Source organism: Mus musculus, chromosome 2 (assembly GCF_000001635.26).
Source record: "Mus musculus strain C57BL/6J chromosome 2, GRCm38.p6 C57BL/6J".
NCBI classification, from domain to species: Eukaryota; Metazoa; Chordata; class Mammalia; order Rodentia; family Muridae; genus Mus; species Mus musculus.
Genome location: NC_000068.7, coordinates 177,935,626 through 177,957,668, shown reverse-complemented (window position 1 = coordinate 177,957,668; position 22,043 = coordinate 177,935,626). Strand labels below are relative to the sequence as shown.

General features: G+C 41.4%; 1 protein-coding gene across 4 annotated transcripts; it reads left to right on the top strand.

Moving 5' to 3' along the window:
* The first annotated feature begins 282 nt into the window (after positions 1 to 282).
* On the top strand, positions 283 to 21,676 carry Gm14326 (predicted gene 14326). 4 transcript variants are annotated; one of them, XR_003953684.1, is made up of 6 exons: positions 288 to 461; positions 3,933 to 3,987; positions 9,106 to 9,232; positions 9,439 to 9,499; positions 10,659 to 17,893; positions 18,889 to 21,676. XR_003953684.1 is itself a non-coding variant. In NM_001282028.1 (5 exons), the coding sequence occupies exons 2-5, from the start codon at positions 3,985 to 3,987 to the stop codon at positions 21,129 to 21,131; spliced, it is 210 nt and encodes a 69-aa protein (NP_001268957.1). In that variant the 5' UTR covers positions 381 to 461; positions 3,933 to 3,984; the 3' UTR covers positions 21,132 to 21,676. The 4 variants fall into 4 exon arrangements, 3 of the variants coding, with proteins under 3 accessions (XP_030107806.1, NP_001268957.1, NP_001177231.1); NM_001282028.1 differs by lacking the exon at positions 10,659 to 17,893 and having other exon boundaries at positions 381 to 461; positions 21,113 to 21,676; NM_001190302.2 differs by lacking the exon at positions 18,889 to 21,676 and having other exon boundaries at positions 381 to 461; positions 10,659 to 13,078.
* Positions 21,677 to 22,043: the final 367 nt, after the last annotated feature.

The window sequence follows — 22,043 nt, the reverse complement described above, 5'->3', positions numbered from 1 at the left end:
GGAGCTTAAGCAAGCTCCAAATTTGCAAAGCAGGGAAGCATAGAGTTACTGCCCATAAGGGGGTAGAAGCAGGCAGTTGAATAGCAGGGATGTGAAGTCTTACATTCTCCCAGGGGCTTGATGGGAGGACAGACCGGTAAGCAATTGGATGAGAGGCACTTGTGTTAATGAACTTCAAATCTGCAGATCTGGAAAAGGTTTGGCCAAAGCTGGAACCTCTGTGCCCTGTCTCTTTAACATACTCTAACCCTAAGGGTGGTGCTCATGTCACTCAAGACTCAATAGCCAATCAGAGCCTCCACATGGACCTGCCAGTCAGAAGAGGAGGCGGCTCTTCCAGGTCAAGCTTGCAAGCTCCTTTCTGTAACTCAGCGGTCATGGGAGTTTCTATGTGATGTGTTCTGCGTGACTCTACTGGGTGTTGTGAGAGAAGGTTAGTCAAGCTCAGAACTCCAAACATGGTAAGTGCCAGGTCATCTCCTGCGGTGCCGTCGGTGTGGGGAAAAGAGGGGAGTGGGAGAGAACTCGCTTCTGGCCAGAGTTCCATTGCGCTGGGCAGGCAGGAGCGGGAGGACTGCAGGACGCTTTCCACATGGCCCCGGGTGGCTGTCTGGCCGTGGGAAGGCACGGACCCAACTCGGTGGGTGGTGGAAAAGGGCAGCTCTAGGCACCGGGTTCCCAGTCTCCAGCATCACACGCTGGATACCCCGGAAGAGCTTAGGACAAAATGGGGTTCCCGGGGTGGCACTGGCTTCGGGGCCAAAGGGAGGAGAAGTTGGGGGATAGGGGCCACTGAATGGTTCCCACGCGAGCGAGCGTCCTTGGTCAGGTCCGGGGCTGGAGTACTGGAGTACAGGATGGCCTTCTGGCGGGAGGTTTTCTTTTTAATTTTTGTTACTGTGTGAATTTGATTGCAGTTTGGCTGCAGGGCTTCCCAAGTATGAAGCAGAGATGGCTGCACTGGACATTGCCTGTATAATTTAATAATGCTCTTTAATTGCAAAGAAAGGCTCTGTGCCTTTAAAAAGGAAAATAAGTGGAGTCTGGAAAATTCTAGTGAATGCAAATTTCCCAGACTAGAGCTCTGTCTGCAACTGTGGCAGAATTGCTGAGCTAGGAAAGTTTCAGCTGTCTGAATCATTTGCTCTGTGATCTTACAGTGGAGGAGCTGCTGTTGTCTGAGTCCCAGCTGTGTTTTCCAGGCTAATGAGGGACTCTGTCCATGCCTCTCTATCAGGAACCCTAGTGGAAGGTAGCTTGGGTTTCTTTATGGGAGTCTCTTCAGAGCCATCTGTTGCAAACTGTGAAGAAGGCCAAAAGCCATGTCATGGTGATTGTAATTGTCTCCTTTGCCAGGCCAGGAGGAGCAAGTTTCCTGAGTTATCTGAGTCAGTTCTGCTATTTCCAAGGACTGTGGTTCTGTTGGTCCATGTGGTGATCATAGCAGAGGCCCTTGTCCTTTGACCCTTCCTGAGTGTGGATTAATGGGGATGAGGGAAGCTCAGTAGCCCTAGTAGCTTGTGGACTTGGGTACCAAAGGTTTTCCACGGAGATCTCTTGCCAGCCTTGGTGCGAGGGTTCCAGCAAATACAAAGGAATGCAGGCAGGGAGGGGAAGTTGCAAACCCACTTCTGCAGTGCCAGTCAACTCTACCTCCGTCTCTGCTGTGCCATGCAGTAATTCTGTGCCACCCTGCACTGAGTAGGGTCCCCAAGTGCACTGGGGGCTTGGTCAGTAATGTTTTTTTTAGATACTTGGCAGTTCCCTTGTGCAGGGTTGTTTTATTAGACTTCTCCTGAATTTGTCCCAGTGTATTCTAGCTTCTGCAAACTTCATAGAGTTCTCCATTTCTTTCCACTTATCCCTGTAAGTAGGATACAAGATGCTACTCTTCTTTTTTTTTTTTTTTTTTTTTTTTTGATTTTATTTTTGAGATAGGGTTTCTCTGTATAGCCCTGGCTGTCCTGGAACTCACTCTGTAGACCAGGCTGGTCTCGATCTCAGAAATCCGCCTGCCTCTGCCTCCCAAGTGCTGGGGTTAAAGGCGTGCCCCACCACGCCCGGGTGATGCTACTCTTAAAAAGTTTACTTGGCATAAGACATAGCTTGTGTAAGCTCTCCCCACTGCAGCTGTTGTAAATTCTACCTTCTACTTTTGCTATTTTTCTCATCTCCTGCGACCTCCAACTCAGGAACCCATCTCTGAGAAATGGCTTGCTATTTCAGGGCTCTGAGACACTTAATAAGTGATTCTGGGGGCCTTTGCTGTGTAAATCTCCTAGCAGTCTTAAGTAGGACTTGTAATCTCCAGTCCATATTAAAATTGTTCAAAATAACCTGGGGACTGAACAGGAAAGAAACTTATGGGTGAGAGCATGTGTGGAATCCAAAACCTGTTTTTGGCTGCCTGGTCTTTGAGCATTAGCCGCAGCTGAATCCATGCTGTCATTAAGACATTTTTCCTAATTAATATTTTAGTTGTATATGGAGAGATTTTTTCTGGGGTGACATGTTAGTTCTGGGAGAGCTGTCTCTTCTTCCCCATATAGAGATGTTTCTAAGACAAGCTATTTTGACTCAGGTAGCCTTGATCCTGGTCTGCTGCTACCCAGGACAATGGCCTTGCTTTCCTCTTGATATAAATTCCTAAATTATTGAGTTAAAGAATGTAGCAAAAAAGTGTTTTATAATTGCTCATTTGAGTCATATAATGAACCCTCCATTTCTTCCACCTTTAGATAAGAACGGGAGCAATGGTTTACTGTTATCTCTGTCAGGTGAAACAGGGCGGGAAATAGCTTGATCATAGATAAAACCATAAGAGAATCTGCTCCAGGTGTCACCCTTCTAGAGAAGGATAAGAGTCAGGCAGGGTGAATAATTTTGTAATTTAACAGCATGTATTAAATAATGCATGATATTAAATAAAATTAGATTGGTGGGTGCTTAGTTTGTGCAGGTTAGCTTGAGCCAGTGATAATGAATTTCTGTTTTAGGATCTGTACTATATAGATAGAATGTATCAGAAATGTAAAACACATGCCATTAGCTGGAGCTGTGTGTGTCAGATTATAGATCTCAGTAGTTAACAAAGCACATAGGAACAAGGTCAAACACTATCTTATTAATGCCATTCCTTCTACCAAGAAAGGCCTGATCTTTTTCAAATCAGTACAGTGATATATTTTTCCCAATATAGGTGTGGGTTTGTTGTTGTTATGTTTGTTTTACCAACCCACTGAGGACAATGAGTTGATTAACAAGAGTGCTCCACAGTGTCTGACATGTGTCCTGCTTTGCTCTGAGCCTTGTCTCATAGCCATTAGGTAGAAAGTACTTGCAATTTACCTGAACCCAGCCTGAAGCCACAAAACAAAGTTTGTGTCCAAAAAACCCTCTTCAGTTGCTAATATTCTGGCACTGACCACCTGTGGACAGTTTGGTAACTCCAGTGTCAGCTGATTAATGGGATATGCAAGCTATCCAGCTTGATTCCAGGAGGAAGAAGGGAAATTGCCTCCTGAGTCCTGTCATTGGAGCTCAGGCAAGCTCCAAAGCAGTGAACCCAGGGTCACTGACCAGAAAGGTGGAGAGGCAGGCAGGTAAGCAGCAGGGATCAGGAATCTTAGCCCCTCCCAAGGGCTTGGCGGGAGAACAGACAGGTAGGCTATTGGAGGAGACACATTGGTGCTACTGAACTAGAAATCTGCAGATATGGAAAAGGATTGGCTCAGGCTGGAAACACTATATTGTGTCCCTTCAGCAAACTCTAACCCTAAGGGTGTTGCTCATGTCACTCAAGATTCAATAGCCAATCAGAACCTCCACATGGAGCTGCCAGTTAGAAGAGGCAGTGACTTCCGGGTACCAAGCCTGCAAGTTTCTCTGTGTAACTCAGCTGATCTCAGTGTTTCTGTGTGATCTGTTCTTAGTGTCTTCGCTGGATGCTGTGAATTTAGCTCAAGCAAGCTCAGAACTTCACACATGGTAAGTGCAGTGTCATGTCCCACAAAGAGGAGGAGCTAGCATCTTAGCAAAGGATGCCTGTGTACTAGGTCTTCCCAGAGCCAGGATGGTAAGCATCAGCCAGACAGATGGGGCCACCTGTGAGGTCTTTTGTGGACCTAGTCTCTCCTTTTGGACCAGGCTGTGGCCTCTGAGTAACTTTATTATAAGACTGCACTGGAAAAAAACCTTTGTGGCCGGGGCTTGTGTGTGGAAATACACTTGGCAGGATGAGAACCAGAGGAACAGCTTACTGTGTACACTGTCAGGTAAAACAGTGCAGACAAGAGCTAGGTCACAGACCAAAGGAAAGGGGAGTATGCTGCAGGGGTCACTCTTATGGAGAAGGGCCTGATTAGGGCAGTGAGAATGATTTTGTAATTTCACAGATTGTATTAATTATGCATGGACGTATATAAAACTAGATTCGTGGGTGTTTAATTTGGGCAGGTTAGCTTGAACCAGTGGGTAATGAATTCCCATTTTAGGATCTGTGTTATGAGATATGTGCAATCCTTGGGTGACATATTTAAGTGAGCCCACAAATATTAAACACATGACATTATCTGTAGCTGTGTGTGTCACATTGTAGACATCAGTAGTTAACAAAGCACTTAGGGGCAAGGTCAAACACTATCTTATTAATGCCATTCCTTCTACCAAGAAGGGCCTGGTCTTTTTCAAATCAGAACAGTGATATATTTTACTAATATAGGTGTGGGTTTGTTGTTGTTATGTTTGTTTTACCAACCCAGTGAGGACAATTGTTCTGATTAATGCACTGAGTGCTCCTCAGTGACATGTGTCCTGCTTTGCTCTGAGCCTTGTCTCATAGCCATTAGGTAGAAAGTACTTGCAATTTACCTGAACCCAGCCTGAAGCCACAAAACAAAATCTTATATCCTAAAATCCCTCTTCAGTTGCTAATATTCTGGCACTGACCACCTGTGGACAGTTTGGTAACTCCAGTGTCAGCTGATTGATGGGGTATGCAAGCTACCCAGCTTGATTCCAGGAGGAAGAAGGGGAAATGCCTCCTGAGTGCTGGATTTGGAGCTCAGGCAAGCTCCAACCTTTCAAAGCAGTGAACCCAGGGTCACTGACCAGAACGGTGGAGAGGCAGGCAGGTAAGCAGCAGGGATCAAGAATCTTAGCCCCTCAGAAGGGCTTGGCAGGGGATCAGACAGGTAGGCCATTGGAGGAGACACACTAGTGCTACTGAACTGGAAATCTGCAGATATGGAAAAGGATTGGCCCAGGCTCGAACCATTGTGCTGTGTCCCTACAGACACTCTGACCCTAAGCATGGTCCTCATGTCACTCAAGACTCAATGGCCAATCAAAACCTCCACATGGAGTTGCCAGGCAGAAGAGGAGGTGACTCTTCCAGTTACTAAGCCTGCAAGTGTCTCTGTGTAACTCAGCTGCTCTCAGATTTTCTGTGGAATCGGTTCTTATTATTTTTACTGAGTGCTGTGAGGTTAGCTCAGGCAAGCTTAGAACTTCAGACATGGTAAGTGCAACTTCATCTCCAACGAAGTGGGGTGAGCAAGCATCTTAGCAAAGGATGCCTGTGTAATAGGTCTTCCCAGAGGCAGCATGGTAAGCATCAGGCAGACAGATGGGGCCACCTGTGAGGTCCCTTGTGGACTTAGTCTCTCCTTTTGGACCAGGCTGTGGCCTCTGAGTAACTTTATTATAAGCCTGCATCTGGACAAAACCTTTGTGGCAGGGGCTTGTGTGTGGAAATACACTTGGCAGGATGAGAACCAGAGGAACAGCTTACTGTGTACACTGTCAGGTAAAACAGTGCAGACAAGAGCTAGGTCACAGACCAAAGGAAAGGGGAGTATGCTGCAGGGGTCACTGTTATGGAGAAGGACCTGATTAGGGCAGTGAGAATAATTTGATAACTTCACAGATTGTATTAATTTATGGATATAGTTTAGTAAAATCTGATTGGTGGGTGTTCAATTTGGGCAGGTTAGCTAGAACCAGTTAGTAATGAATTCCCATTTCAGGATCTGTATTAGATAAACATGTGCAATCCTTGGGTGACATATTTAAGTGAGCTCAAAAATGTAAAACACATGCCATTACTTGTAACTGTGTGTGTCACATTATAGGTCTCAGTAGTTAACAAAGCACATAGGGGCAAGGTCAAATGCTATCTTATTAATGACATTCCTTCTACCAGGAAGGGCCTGATCTTTTTCAAATCAGTACAGGAATATATTTTTTCAATTATATTGATCTTTTTAAATATTAAATTTTGGTATTACATTTCTGAATTTCATTTTCATTATGCATAGGTGATTTGACGTCTTACGTGTTTCTATTCTCCAATATTTCCCCAAAATTAAGAATTTCATTCCTATTTTTAAAGAGATTTCATATCTGTCTGTTTAGAGAAACATCTCCTGTAGCTCCTACTTTCTTTATGTCATGTAGTTAAAACTTGCTTTGAACTCCTCTTCCAGCCTCTGCTGCCCAGGGCTTGGAAAACAGTCCTACAACTGCTTTCAGGCTGGGTTCTGACTGATCAGTGAGACAAAAGACACCAGGGAATGAGTGTTGTCTAACCTCCCTGGGTTACAGGGTTACAAATTAGGGGATTACAAATAAAGAGGGACAGGTATAAGGTTGAGTTCACTGACCAACTTTGAAGCTGGTATACTTGCAGCACAGAAAAGGAGGAGGAATAAGGTAGGTGAGGCCTTTCTGCTTTGGCAGTAGTTGACATTCACCATGAGGAGTCAAGTAATCAATTTTGTACAGTTAAATTCCATACTGGTCATCTTCGGGCATTTTTCAGATTAGGGCAATGTCAAATGAGATCACAGGCCCTCGTTGTGACACCATATTGCTGGCATACCTCACCATCTACCCCAGCAATAGGACTGCCAATCTCCCAGCTGCCATTCCTTATGAAATCCAATCATTTAGGAACTGGGCTTTTCATCTATCATTAATCATCTTGATCTGGCTCTTGCTTCTGCCCTCCTTCCTCTCTCCACAAGGTCCCAGTCTACTCTGTATTATCCCAGGTATAACTGTGTCTGGCTATGTTCACTCTTTTGTGTATAATATACTTTCTCCTCCACCATACCTAGGAGCAGTGATGTCTTTACATTTTATTTCTTCATTTTCTTCCCTTTTTTTGCCCATTAAAAGTTTCTATCTTTAAAATTCATAGCCACTTTTACTTTTAATATTGTTAATGTATGAATTTGATCCCAGTTTGTCTGCAGGACCTCCCCACTATGAAGAAGAGTTGGCTGCATGCATAATTGAATATACAAAGAAAGGACCCTAGGCCTTTTAAATGGAAAATACTTGGTCTGCAGGACTAGAATATTCTTTTCAATGTAAATTTTCCAGACTAGGGCTATGTCTGCTTGTAGGGTGTAACAGCAGAGTTTGGAAGGTTTCAGCTGTCTGAGTCACTTGCTCTGTGATCCCACAGTAGAGGAGCTGCTGTTGCCCTGAGGCCCTGCTGACTTTTCCAAGCTAATGAGGGACTTTGGGCAGGACTAACATTCAGGAACACTAGGGGAAGGTAGCTTACAGGTTCTTTACAGGATTCTGCTCAGATGCATGTGTTACAAGCTGCCTGGAAGACCACAAGCCATCCCCTGTTTATTATAGTAATCTCCATTGAGAGTACAGGAGGAGCAAGTCTGCAGAGCTATTTGAGTCTGATCTGCTGGTTCTAAATGGACTGTGGTCAGAGTGTGGTTCTGTTGGTCCATGTGGTGATCATAACAGAGCTCCTCGTACTTTGACTCTTCCTGAGTGTGGATTTACAGGGGTCCCAGAGGCTCGGTAGCCCTGGGAGTGGCAAGGTATGAAACTTAAATGTCACTATGCAGTGTGTATATACAGGAATTGCCTTTGGTGTGTAGTAGGACAACATTGGAAAAGCAATGGTTTGATTTCTAGAATTCCTGACCCTTCTGTATTCAGTTTTGTGTGACTAGTTTTATAAATACTTTAGAAGTTAGTAGTAAAGAGCTGATCAGGATCATCCTTCAGAAATATTTGATTAGATTCCTTTTATCTTTCTGTTAACTATTGTCAAAATGCCATGATTCACAGAACTTCAATTCTTGGTTACAAAAAAAGCTTCTGACATGCAGAAGTTTCTCAGGTGTTGATGGTGCTGGGTGGGTGGATAGGACAGATTGGAACATAATGCATATGGCAGGAAGCAGACATTAAATTATCATTCAGCATTGTTTTGTATACTTCGGTGGGGCTGGTTTAACATGAAATTACTAAGGGTCATGAACAGCTATTGAGCCATAGTCCAACTTTCTCATCATCAACAATTTCGATGAGAGCTCTAGAGCATGGGGCCTCTCTGAAGACAGATCAGTAGTATCTGGAGGGTCAGATTTATAACAGTTTCAGGGTCACTTTGTGTTATTTTTATCGGAGTCAGGAAATATGATTTTATTTTATTTCTATACACATACTAGCACAGGTAACATTGGTCAAGTTCACATTGTTCCTGGTGTAGTTGCCTTAGTTATTGAAGAAAAGTTGAAAATTGGCCCCATGGAAATGGGCAGCGGAAGCTTTCCCTGATATTGTGTTGCAGTTCTGTGGGCTACTGTGAGAATTATGTCTAGGATAACAGATAGTGGTCTTGGTCTTTAGACAGATTGCTTGTTCTTCGGGAGTACTGGCTATGGTTGAGAAGGGTGTGTCTGCCCATACTTGGGGGCTAAGACACAGACATGTGGCAAGAAAGGAAGGGGAGATGGAAAAGGTCTTTTGTATCTGCAGGTAGCATGGACAGGTGAGAGGAAACTGCAGTCCTAAGGGCACTCTTGCATATTGGGTCTCAGGGAACAAAAAATGGGTGAAGGTCTAGCAGCATTCTACATGGTTCCATGTATTAACATCTTAATACTAAGGCATCAGGTTCCCAGAGATCATTTATTTACTTAAGTTTTTGTTGTCCAACTGTGAAAGACTGGATAAAAAGTACTATGTGGGTGGGCAGGGCAGTCAGCGAATACTCATTTTGAAGTACACCTTTACACTGTTGTCTGTATCATATTTTTTTATGTACAAACGTATCGAATCTTTTAGGATTTAGTCACCTATGATGATGTGCAGGTGAACTTCACTCGGGATGAGTGGGCTTTGCTGGATCCTTCTCAGAAGAGTCTCTACAAAGGTGTGATGCTAGAGACCTATAGGAATCTCACAGCTATAGGTAATATTATGATTTTTCAATTTACTTTATAATATGTATACACAACTGTTTCTTTGTTATTGTTATTTGTTTTTATAATTTCAATTGAGAATGAGGAAGAATATGATGAATAAATCACTCATGGTTTTAAAGTTCAATGGAGTTAATAACTTAAATACTGTTTAATTGCCAATAATGTAACATACTTTCTCTGGTACTGGGTTTAGGTTACATTTGGGAAGAACATACAATTGAAGACCATTTTCAAACTTCTAGAAGTCATGGAAGGTAATTTTCCTCTGCAAGCTGATGAGAAAATGCCTATGAAGAAAGTTTAACTCGTGGTACAAGTAGTAAAGAAAACCAATAGGGTACAATAAGCACTGCTTTCAGTTATGGATGTTTATTGAATTTCATAAAATCATATATGTCTATGGCAGATATGTAATTATTGTTTGCAAGACTTTCCATTAGTTCAAAAACAGAGAAATAATGGCTTAACACATATGTTACTGTTTAAATCAAGCCTAGTAGAGCCATGCTGTACAAGGGCGAGTCTCTTCAGTCTCATATCGCTTAGCTATTGCAAAAGGAACACACAGTGATTAGGTGACAAGTATATGTCTAAAACCTAGTAATAAGCAAATAATCCATAGTATATCTGAGCTCAATGATATACTTGTAATAACATTGCTAAATTTAGTGAGATGGACAGTTCATAAGATTCAAGAATGGTTTTGTGGTAAAGCCTTAACTCTGTACCACATCTCTGTGGTGAAAAAAAGTCAGCTGTGTGAATATAAAATGGAACTTATTCACTTGTTATTCTCTATTGATATGAATAGCAAAGGTTAGGATGGATACAAGCCTTGTGAGCATTGGGGTATTGAAAGAAGCCACATACCTTTCACTTTTCCAGAACAATTTGTGGATATGCAGTATAACATATTTTGAGCAACATACTAAATGTGCTATATAAGTTTATAAAAAAATTTGTTTCCGAACATTGCTGGGGACATTTACCAACTCTAAATGCTGAAAATAGTAATGAGAATTAAGGCAGTAGAAATTCTTTCTTCTTTTGCATTTGTTCATATTCCAAATGTAGTATTACTCTCATGATAACAAAATTTGTGAATGCAATCATTGTGCAAACACTGTGAGTTCTTCCTGTTTTTTTTCAAATATGTGAGTAACCTTTTATAGAAAAAGTATGTTATAAATGTGAGCCAGATAATCAGTACTGTTCCCATTTCATATATCCTCAAAGATGTAAAACAATTCATAATTTAGTAGAACTCCTTTGAATATAAACAAAGTAATATTACGTTAACATTAGATTGCTCTGTTCAATGAAACCAAAATTTAAAACAATTCATACAGATAAAAAGACTCATCAGTATAATCAGTGTAAGAAAGATTTCACGTGTGCAAATTTTATTTGCAGGCATGAAAGAAGTTGTTCTGCAGAGCAACCCTCTGAGTTTATTCAATGTGGTAAAGCCTTTGCATATGAGAGTGGTAGACAAAGGCATCAAATTAAACATAATGGAGAGAAACACCATGACTGTAACCAATGTGGTAAGGACTTTAGAACATGGAATGTCCTGCAAATACATAAGCGAACACATACAGGAGAGAAACCCTATGACTGTAAACAATGTGGTAAAGCCTTTGCAAGAAGCTGTCATCTCCGAATACATAATCGAACACATGCAGGAGAGAAACAGTATGAATGTAACCAATGTGGTAAAGCTTTTAAAAGAAGGAGTGACCTCCAAATACATAAGCGAACACATACAGGAGAGAAACCCTATGAATGTAACCAATGTGGAAAAGCCTTTGTAAGCAGTGGTGACCTCCAAAAACATAAACGAACACATACAGGAGAGAAACCCTATGAATGTAAACAATGTGGTAAAGCCTTTTCACAAAGCAGTCATCTCCGAATACATAAGCGAACACATACAGGAGAGAAACCCTATGAATGGAACCAATGTGGAAAAGCCTTTGCAAGAAGTGGTGACCTCCAAAAACATAAGCGAACACATACAGGAGAGAAACCCTATGAATGTAAACAATGTGGTAAAGCCTTTGCACATAGCAGTCATCTCCACATACATGAGCGAAGACATACAGGAGACAAACCCTATGAATGTAAACAATGTGGTAAAGCCTTTGCAGTATTCTATACTCTCCAAATGCATAAGCGAACACATACAGGAGACAAACCCTATGAATGTAAACAATGTGGTAAAGCCTTTACAGTAATCTATACTCTCCAAATGCATAAGCAAACACATACAGGAGAGAAACCCTATGAATGTAAACAATGTGGTAAAGCCTTTTCACAAAGCAGACATCTCCGAATACATAAGCGAACACATACAGGAGAGAAACCCTATGAATGTAACCAATGTGGTAAAGCCTTTGCAAGAAGTGGTGACCAACAAGAACATAAGCGAACACATACAGGAGAGAAACCCTATGAATGTAACCAATGTGGTAAAGCTTTTATAAGAAGGAGAGTCCTCCAAATACATAAGCGAACACATACAGGAGAGAAATCATATGAATGTAAACAATGTGGTAAAGCCTTTGCAGGAAGCAGTCATCTCCGAATACATAAGCGAACACATACAGGAGAGAAACCCTATGAATGTAACCAATGTGGTAAAGCTTTTATAACAAGGAGAGTCCTCCAAATACATAAGCGAACACATACCGGAGAGAAATCATATGAATGTAAACAATGTGGTAAAGCCTTCGCAAGCAGTAGTGACCTCCAAAAACATAAACGGACACATTCCGGAGAGAAACCCTATGAATGTAAACAATGTGGTAAAGCTTTTGCACAAAGCAGTCATCTCCGAATACATAAGCAAACACATACAGGAGAGAGACCCTATGAATGTAACTAGTATGGTAAAGCCTTTGCAGGAAGCAGTGGTCTCCAATGCCATAAAAGATAAATACAGGAGAGACACCATATGAATGTAACCAAGGTGGTAAACCCTTTGAAGGAAGCAGTGGTCTTGAATATTATAATCGAAAACACACAGCTGAAAAACCCAGGAATGTAACCAATGTGGTAAAGCCTTTGCAGGAAGGAGTGACCTTTAAAGAGAAAAGACCATACAGGAGAGAAATCTATGAAGGTATCTAATGTTATAAAGCCTTTGCAGCAAGCATTGATCTCCAAGTACATAAATGAACATATACCAGAGAGGAACCTTTTAAATGTAACCAATGTGGTAAAGCTTTTTCGAAAAACAATAGTCTTTACACACATAAAAGCACATATAGTTGAGAGAAATGCTTTGATTTTAACCAATGTGGTTAAACTTTTTCAAAAAGCAGTAATCAACAAAATCATGAAAGAGCACGTATAGGAGAGAGATTTTTGAATGTTAGCAATGGTGCTTTTATAGCTTTTTCACAAAGCAGTGGCCTCCAAATATATAAAGGAACACATACAGGAGAGAAACCCTATGAATATTGGCAATGTTTTAAAGCACTTCTACATCACAATCATCTTCAAATCTGTAAGGAACATGAGGTTTTGAGAAATCCTCTGAATAACACCAATTAGGGAAAGCAATTGTACAAAAGAGTCATCCCCAACACAAAAGTATACACACTAGATAGAAACCCTATGAATATAGGCAATGTGGTAAACATTTTATAAGTCACAGTAGTCTGTAAGAAAAGGAGACACAGTTGAGAAAAACACTATGAAATGAACAAGTGAACAGAGCCTTGTGCATTAAAATCTTCAAATACATAAAAGAAGACATAGAGGTGAGAAATCCGATGTCTACAAGCCATGTGGTATTGCTTTCACTTGTCAGTCATATTCAAAGACACAAAAGAAAACAAAATGTAACAAAAGGCTGAGTGTGTTTAATATGGTGAAACTTTTTGAATATTTTAGAGTCTTCACAATGAAACCATTCATACTGCAAATAAATTTAGGAATATAATATGGTGAAACCTTTTCAGATTTCCCAAATCTTCATCATTATGAATGAGAAACCCATAAATACATTCAATATGGGGAAGCCTTTAAACATTTCTAATTCTTTATCATCATGAAAATAATCATACAAAGGAGATCAAGGGGATACAAGGCATGATTCTTAATGTCTTGCTTGAGTTACAGTCCTGACATCCTTTGGTGAAAAATATCAATGCGGAAATTGTGAGCTGGATTAAACCCTTTCCTCCCCAACTGCTTCTTGGTCATGATGTTTATGCAGGAATAGAAACCCTGACTAAGACAAATTGGTATCAGGAGTGGGGTATTCCTGTGACAACCTGACCATGGTTTGGGAGGACTGTGGAAGGACTTTGGAACTTTGGGCTAGAAGATTCATTCTGTGTTAAGAATGCTGTGGGATGTTGTGTAGGAGCTTGGAAGATAATGTTGAGAACCGTGCAGAAGATGGAGGCCTGGCTTGTGAAATTTCAGAGGGAAAATTAAAGCCTCTTTTGAGGGCCATTGTTACTTTGTGAAGATTCTGTGGTTCTGGTTAACTGGGGCTGAAGAATCAGCTGTGATTAACAAGATAATAGAATTTCTAGAGTGAAAACTTTGCATTACTGGGACTGTTGATGCTGGTTAGCTGGAGCTAAGAAATTAGCAGTGATTAAGAAGAAACCAGCATCATTGAAGTGACATCATCTGTGAAGTGTTTTCTGAGAGCACAGAGGAAGTGTTCTAGAGATAATCAAGGTGGTACCTTGTGCTGTGGCTGGACTTGGTAGTGTGTAAGTCTTATCCTCGTGGTACTGGTTTTGAAGGCATGAAGGGATAATTCAGAGCAGCTAAGGCCCAGCACTTTGAGAGGCCATGGAAGGCCACTGGTTAAGGTGCAGACTCAGGTGAAATTGATGGCCCAGTACTGAAGAGATCATGCAGTGTTTTGGAGTTGACAGCTCCATGATTGACCACGAAGAACTGCAGCAGCAGCAAAGTACATGCATCTGGAGCCTAGAGGACAAGTTGTGTGCTACAAAGGACAGGGTTGGAAAAGTGACCCAAGCCCTTGGATCTTTTGGAGTTGTCCAAAAGATCGTGAGTTGGATCCCAGACATTGGACAGTTGGAGTTTAATTTTTACTTTTGATTGTGACTGTGCCCTGATATTTTTCCCTCTTGAAGGAAACAAGTATTTTAGTGGATTCCATAGTAAAGAGACTTTTAATTGTAAAAGGCTTTGGATTTTAAAGGATATTGGATATTTTAAAAGCATTGAACTTTTAATATGTAAAGTCTGTGGGGCTTTCAAAGTTGTGTATATCTTGGGCATGAATAAGAAACTAAGAGTTGAGCATTACTAGTGATGTGTTTGCGTGTCAAGTTGACAAGGTGTCAATTATACTGGCTAATTTTGTGTCAACTTGACACAAGCTGAAGTTATCACAGAGAAAGGAGCTTCAGTTGAGAAATGCCTCCATGAGATCCAGATGTAAGACATTTTCTCAATTAGTGATCAAGGGGAAAGGCCCCTTGTGGGTGGGACCATCTCTCTGCACTGGTAGTCTTGGGTTCTCTAAGACAGCAGTCTGAGCAAGCCAGGTGAAGCAAGCTAGTAAAGAAACATCCTTCTGTGGCCTCTGCATCAGCTCCTGCTTCTTGACCTGCTTGAGTTCCAGTCCCGACTTCCTTGGTGATGAACAGTAAGCAGTATGAAAGTGTAAGCCAAATAAACCCTTTCCTCCCCAACTTGCTTCTTGGTCATGATGTTTGTGTAGGAATAGAAACCATGAATAAGACAAGGGGTATAAGGTATGGATTGTAAAAAAAAGATTAGACAATAAAGAAATGAAGAAATAAAATTAATTTTTTTTTAAAAGGAGGATCAGACAGAAACATTCCTTCCAAATTATAGCTTTATTTTCACACCAATCAGGATTTAGGGATAGGGGCTTATGTAGTTTACAGTGTCAACTGTTATATAATATGACTGTTATAGCTTAACTAATCATATGGATTTGTTCTTTGGTGGTAAAGTACAGTCTTATGTTTTGAGGGGCACAGTGAAAAGCAGAAAACATTGTTAGAGACAGTCATTATGTTTTAAAAAGAAAATATGAGTAAAGTGAGGTTGGATCTCCACAATACCTAATCCTTGGAAACGAACTTAGTTTCACCATATGATTAAATTCAGGATAATAACAAAAAGGCAATACTTAGGGCCTGGTGTTTGGATTTGATTTGTTTTTCTGCTAATTCCCAATTGTGTATTGATTCTTATGCTACTCCTGTTAAATTCTTCCCAAATTTCATGATAATCCTGTACTGGGACACTGAGATTCCCTGCCCCAAGCTGATTGTAAATGGGTAACAAAAGTGCCAGCAGCCAATGGCTAGGCAGGCAACAAAGGCAGGACTTTTGGATTCATGGCAAGGGAAACAAAGAGGATCTCCATGCCAGTAAAGGATTTGGATGCCAGCTTCAGAGCTGGGAAAGACACAATACCAGCCACATAAAAGCTAGGAAAGAGTGACCCCAGTGTTCCCTCCTCTGATTGGTTCTGGAGAAGCAAAGATGGGCTCTAGATTTAGGAAATTAGGTGTATCACAGGGGAACCAATAGCAATGTGGATGTTTGGTAGTGTCCCAGCCAATGAGCTGATTTGGCATATTACATAATGCTGTTTGTCTTTCATTTCAGACTCCAAAGTACTTGTATGCTGAGCTAAGAACTTAAACAGGTGGCATCCTATAGTAGAGCAGAGTAACCAACTGAGTCTACAGAAGACATCACACCTACAGGATGGAATGCAATATTAAAAACTATTTGGGGATTCTCAAATGAAAAACAAATGCTAAGATGTGAAATTAAGGGATGAGGAAAATTGGTTTCTTAGTGGATTCGCTTGTTTTGCTGAGCCATTTGAATCCTCACTAGCTGTGCAGGTTCACAACTAAAACAAAAGTTGAGCTAAAATGGTATGCACAATTCTTGGATTTGTGGAATGAGCTGGGACTCAGAAAAATGTCCCAAGCTGATCCAGACATCCTTGTTGGTCTGGATTTTCCATGAGCCCTCTTCCACCATGAGCCCTTCTAAAAGATTTCTGTCTGCCTCAGATAGTTTAAGCTTGGAGGTGCAGTACAAAGAGACAGGCTGCTCAGAAAGCAACAACAGAGGTAGATGGTAGAGGCTGCCCAGAGCTATAATCAGAAAAAAAGAATAGAGAGAAATCGATGAGATTTGTTTTAACTTCTTTTAAGGAAAAATGAGCAGGTGGTGATTGTGTAAGAGTGTTTGAGGCAATCTCTGTGAAGGGCCCTAATGTCTGCAGAGGATTCTCCACATGGCTGGCACCCTAGCACACCCAGGTCCTTGAGATCACTGGTAAGTGGAATGCAATATAAGTTCCAAAAAATACAGAGGGTCTTGTAATAGTAGGAACAGGGACAAAGGACAGCAGCGTGACCAGCGACTGAGGTTAACTTCTGGTTGGAGCCACCCTCTCCCACCCCCATGCAATCTTTGGCCAGATCTCAGCAGAGGGCCCAAAGGTCCCCAGAGGACTCTTCATGCTGAAGGCCCCCTAGCACACCCTGGTCCTTGAGATCACTGGTGAGTGGAATGCAACATCACTTCCAAAAAATCCAGAGGGTCTTGTGCTAGCAGCAACAAGGTCAAAGGACAAAGGCAGGCCCAAGCACATCCAGAATCTTGGGATCACTGAGAACTGGTTATGCAGGAGAGTAAGTGGGCAGCAGAAGCAACAAAGCTTCTTGAACAAGGTCCCTACAGGCCTTCATCCTCAGCCAGAAGACAGACCTAACACCCAGAACCCTAGACACTTTCCCTGGGAGAGGGGAGTCGGCCTCCAGGGAGGGCTCTGACCCCAGGAATCAGGAGGTGGATCTGAACTCCAGACTTCTGTGCACCTTCTCTGTTGGCACTTTCTCTTTATGTTACCTAGGTCACATCATATTTAGTGGATAGGATTATAGACAATTAAGACTGTAGTAAGATTAAGGGAGAGTTTCCCTTAGAATTTAAGACATATTTCAAACAACCAGAATGGAGATTTTTTAAATTATGTTTATTCTTTAATTATACTCCAGTCATTATCACCCCCCCCCATTCCAACCACTAACAGTTTCTCATCCCATATCCCGACCCCTCTGTACATCTCCATGAGGGTGTCCTCACACCCACAACCATTCAACAACATCCTGCCAGGCCTCCCCAATCCCTGGGACTTCAAGTCTCTCAAGGATTAGGTGTGTCTTCCCTCCCTGAGTCCAGGCCAGGCAGTCCTCCTCTGTATATGTTGGGGACCTTGGACCAACAAGTGTATGCTGCCTGGTTGCTGGCTCAGAGTCTGAGAGATCTCCAAGGTCAAGGTTTCTTGAGACTGTTGGTCTTCTTGTTGGGTTGTAAGACTCCCGGGAGCCTTAGCTTACTGGGGACCTGTGAGTGAACCATGTGGGGCTGGAATCAATGGAAAAAGCAAGAGGAATTTATTGTTCCACTAAACTGGGGTCATCCCAGACCCTAAGGAGAGGTGGTGACCCGCGTGCCTGTTCGGCGAGCTTTTATATGGTTGTCAGGGGCAAAATAGAGCATCAACCTGGCAGTGATGGCATACATCTTACATTTAAAAGCTCATAGTGGATTGCCCAGACCCCTTAATGAGGGCAATGCTGCAGCAGGTTTGCATATCAGGCAGAGTATAGGCATTACACAGGAATAGTTCAGCCAAACACTCTCATTCTTTACATCATTAAAAAGCAATAGGTTGAGACAACAATTTGGTATTTCTTGAGAATGTGCATGTCAAATTGTAAAGACTTTCATCAGTGTCCTCAATTTCTTCCTGTATCACACAAAGGTGTTAATCCTCTAGGAGTTAATCCTCTAGGACTGGTACCTACTCAGTTATGGCAAATAGACGTTACTTATATATCTGAATTTTAAAAATGTTAAACAATGTACATATGTGCTACATCCAATCCAGTAGTGAGAAGCGCGACAGGCCCCGAAAACCTGTGTGCTGTCCTGAGGCGAGAAGTTCACGGAAACTTAGTCTCCTGGAATCTTGCAATCATGTATAAAGAATGCTCCAATGTCCTTGCTTTAGTTGGTAAACGGATCTTGGGCTTTCCCTTAATGTTGCTTTATTATAAGTCCTCCTAAGGGGGCTGGAGAGATGGCTCAGTGGTTAAGAGCATTGACTGCTGTTCTGAAGGTCCTGAGTTCAAAGCCCAGCAACCACATTGTGGCTCACAACCACCCATTATGACATCTGATGCCCTCTTCTGGTGTATCTGAAGACAGCTATAGTGGACTTAAACATAATAAATAAACAAATCTTTAAATCACATAATTATAAAAAAAATAAGTGCTCCTAAGTATTGATTTTTTTTTTTTTTTTTTTTTTTTTTTTTTTTTTTTTTTTTTTTTTTTTTACATAGAGCTAAGTTAGATTCTAGGCAGTCATTGATCCGACCCTGGGCATGGATAGCTAAGTCACTGCCCTATGTAGGAATTTACCATTATCTAGGAAGAGGGAAGTTAGTGACCTAAGGAGGAACCAGAGTAGATACTTAGAACTATAGATAGCTGAGTTACACCCATATACAAGTGTTTACAATGGCCTAGGGGGAACAGGAACCCAGACCCCTTAATGAGGGCAATGCCACAGCAGGTTTGCATATCAGGCAGAGTATAGGCATTACACAGGAATAGTTCCGCCACACACTCTCATTCTTTTTGTTTGTTTGTTTGTTTTTCATTTTTAAAATTCTATTTTTTATTTATTTGTTTGTTTATTGTATGTAAGTACACTGTAGCTGTCTTCAGACACTCCAGAAGAGGGCATCAGATCTCAGTACAGATGGTTGTGAGCCACCATGTGGATGCTGGGATTTGAACTCAGGACCTTCGGAAGACCAGTCAGTGCTCTTTTTTTTAAATATTTTTAATTAGGTATTTTCCTCATTTACATTTCCAATGCTATCCCAAAAGTCCCCCATTCCCTCCCCCTACTCCACTACCGACCCACTCCCACTTTTTGGCCATGGCGTTCCCCTGTACTGGGGCATATAAAATTTGCATGACCAATGGCTCTCTTTCCAGTGATGGCCGACTAGGCCATCTTTTGATACATATGCATCTAGAGACAAGAGCTCCGGGGTACTGGTTCATTCATATTGTTGTCCCACCTATAGGGTTGCAGTTCCCTTTAGCTCCTTGGGTGCTTTCTCTAGCTGCTCCATTGGGGGCCCTGTGATCCATCCAATAGCTGACTGTGAGCATCCACTTTTGTGTTTGCTAGGCCCTGGCATAGTCAAATGCACTAAAAGAAACACTCTCATTCTATACATCATTAAAATACTAATAGGTTGAGACAACAATTTGGTATTTCTAGAAAATGTGCATGTCAATTTATAAAAACTTGTCTTCAGTGTCCTCAATTTCTTCCTGTACTACATAATGGTGTTAATCCTTGAGAACACATACCTAATCAAGTATGGCAAATAGATGTTACTTATGTATCTGAATTTTAAAAAATGTTAAACAATGTACATATGACTATTGATATCTTCTCATGCTTTCTATTTGCAACTGCTTTAACAGGATAAGCAACTAAATAAGGAACTAGTCATTGCCTACATTGTTTTTCTATTCTTGATGTTCAAAATGACAGGAAGACATAAAGTTACTGGCCATTACAGTCAGGCATTTGTGATGTTTTGTTAACAATTTAATACTTGTCATATTACTGGGATTCCTTATTATTCTCAAAGACTAGGTATTGTGGAGCACACCCATGGAACTTTAAAACAATTCTCAATTTAGCACAATCTTCAATCATCTGGTAGGAAAGTCTCAAGGAGGCATCATCTGAATCAGGTTAGCCTTTCACAATAGCTGTGGGATACTGTCATAGTTATATTAATTAAGATGAAGAGACTTAGCACGGTTAAGTTGCTCCATTTCCTAAGCAGGGACCCTGGTTGTAAAAGAATGGAGAAAGTGAACTGTGCACTAGCAAAAATGCTCTGAGACTCCTGCTCTTGACTGTCGATAGGTGTGCACTCTTGTTGCAGGCTCTTGACACTGCAACATTTTACCACCATGAACCATACTACGGAACTATGAGCTAAAATGACCCTTTCTTTCCCATTTGCTTTTCCTAGGGTATTTTATTGTAAGAATAGCATTGTACCAATACATTTAAACATTTTGTTTCTCTTTTGAGGATTTTTAAAAATGAAACATAAAGTATATATGGCATGAAAGGCATTGTCCAAAGAATGCCAAGTGCACACATCTCACTAGTCTATCTCTTGATGGACAGCCTCCCTCAGTCTCACTCTCTGTCAGGCATCATTCATTTCTCCAGTCAGGAAACAGTAGATTCCTACTATGCTATCCCTGGCTTGACCTACAGCTGTATATTACCTCCAATCTGAAACTAACTCAGAAGGAGGTTATGGGACTCACAGTGTTCCCAATGGGGTTGTATAAGCAAGAACCAGTTCATGAGGGAGAGATGACTCCCTGGTAGCACTGCCTGCAAGCAGTATAGCAAACTTCAGGGATTCAGCTCCTTCAAGGCATCACCCATGTTGGGTTGCTTTGTTAATGACTCAGCTAGCTGACTATGCCAACCATAATTGGAAAAGCCCAATAATAATTTCTCTCCCATTCACTGGGCTTGAAATCACTTCAGAGACAAAGTTTTGGTTGTTTTGGGGAGTTTGAGAGAAGCAAAAAAAAAAAAAAAAAAAAAAAAAAAAAGGATCAAAGCCACCCAGAATGAAATGACTCCAAATGTTGGCCCAGCTAAGGTAGAAAATCATGGGCCAAGATAAACCTTTCCTTCCCATAATCCTAAAATATTTTTGTTGGGTATTTATTTGCAGCAACAAGAAAACCCACTGATGCTCCAAAACAATACTTGGGTGGAGCCATCTCCTATCTCTCAACATGCTCTATCTGGAAGGAAAGGAAGTTCCTTCACATCTCCCCAGGATACATTTAACAACAAACACCCCATTAAGAACTTGCTGTAATCATTGTCCAGGGTCAGTGCCTTGGGTAGTTGACACATGAGAAGCTCCTGTGACATCTTGTGAACTGTCACTGCCATGGAGCCAGGAACCCACCTCAGTGTTGGGACATCATTGCTGGTGCTAATGTACAGACTTCAAGAATGTGCCTGTCTAAGATGAAAAGTGGATGGAGGAAGGACAAGGGCAAAAGTGACAGAGTTTGTTCAAAGAAAAACAAAGCAGGGGCTTCTCAAAAAGCTAGCTTGCCATTCCCCCATCACCCTCAACTCTCCCATTCCCTGAGAATCCCACAAGTCAGGAAGGTTTCGGTGGCCCTCTTGTGGCGACCTCAAATATTGCTCAATGTTTTTTGGTTGCATCATGCAAGTGGTACCAGCTAGAAACAAGGTGTGAAATAAAACTATTTTAAAGGTTTCTGTGTTTTCAAATAATTCATTTACCTTAATAATAAGAAAATCTACCAGTGATTTTATTTGTTTGAAATACCCCTGTGTTCGGACATATTGCAGGTCATCACCATACTTAATTTCAAATTATGCTACAAAACTGAAGTAATAAAAGTCAGAATGGTACTGACACATAACCAGACACAGATTGAACAACTGGAATAGAAGATCCAGATATAACTGCATAAGGTCACATTATCTCTGACAAAGACACACACACACACACACACAAACACACAAACATACACACACACATCCATACATGAACCCCACTCACATGCTCACACACACAAATAAAAGCACATGCTTATGCACTTGTCACATGCAGAAACATA

Coding starts and splice junctions, on each gene's coding strand:
- Gm14326 (XM_030251946.1), top strand. Junction 9,233..9,438: donor TAGGAATCTCACAGCTATAG/GTAATATTATGA, acceptor TACTGGGTTTAG/GTTACATTTGGGAAGAACAT. Junction 9,500..10,658: donor ACTTCTAGAAGTCATGGAAG/GTAATTTTCCTC, acceptor TTTTATTTGCAG/GCATGAAAGAAGTTGTTCTG.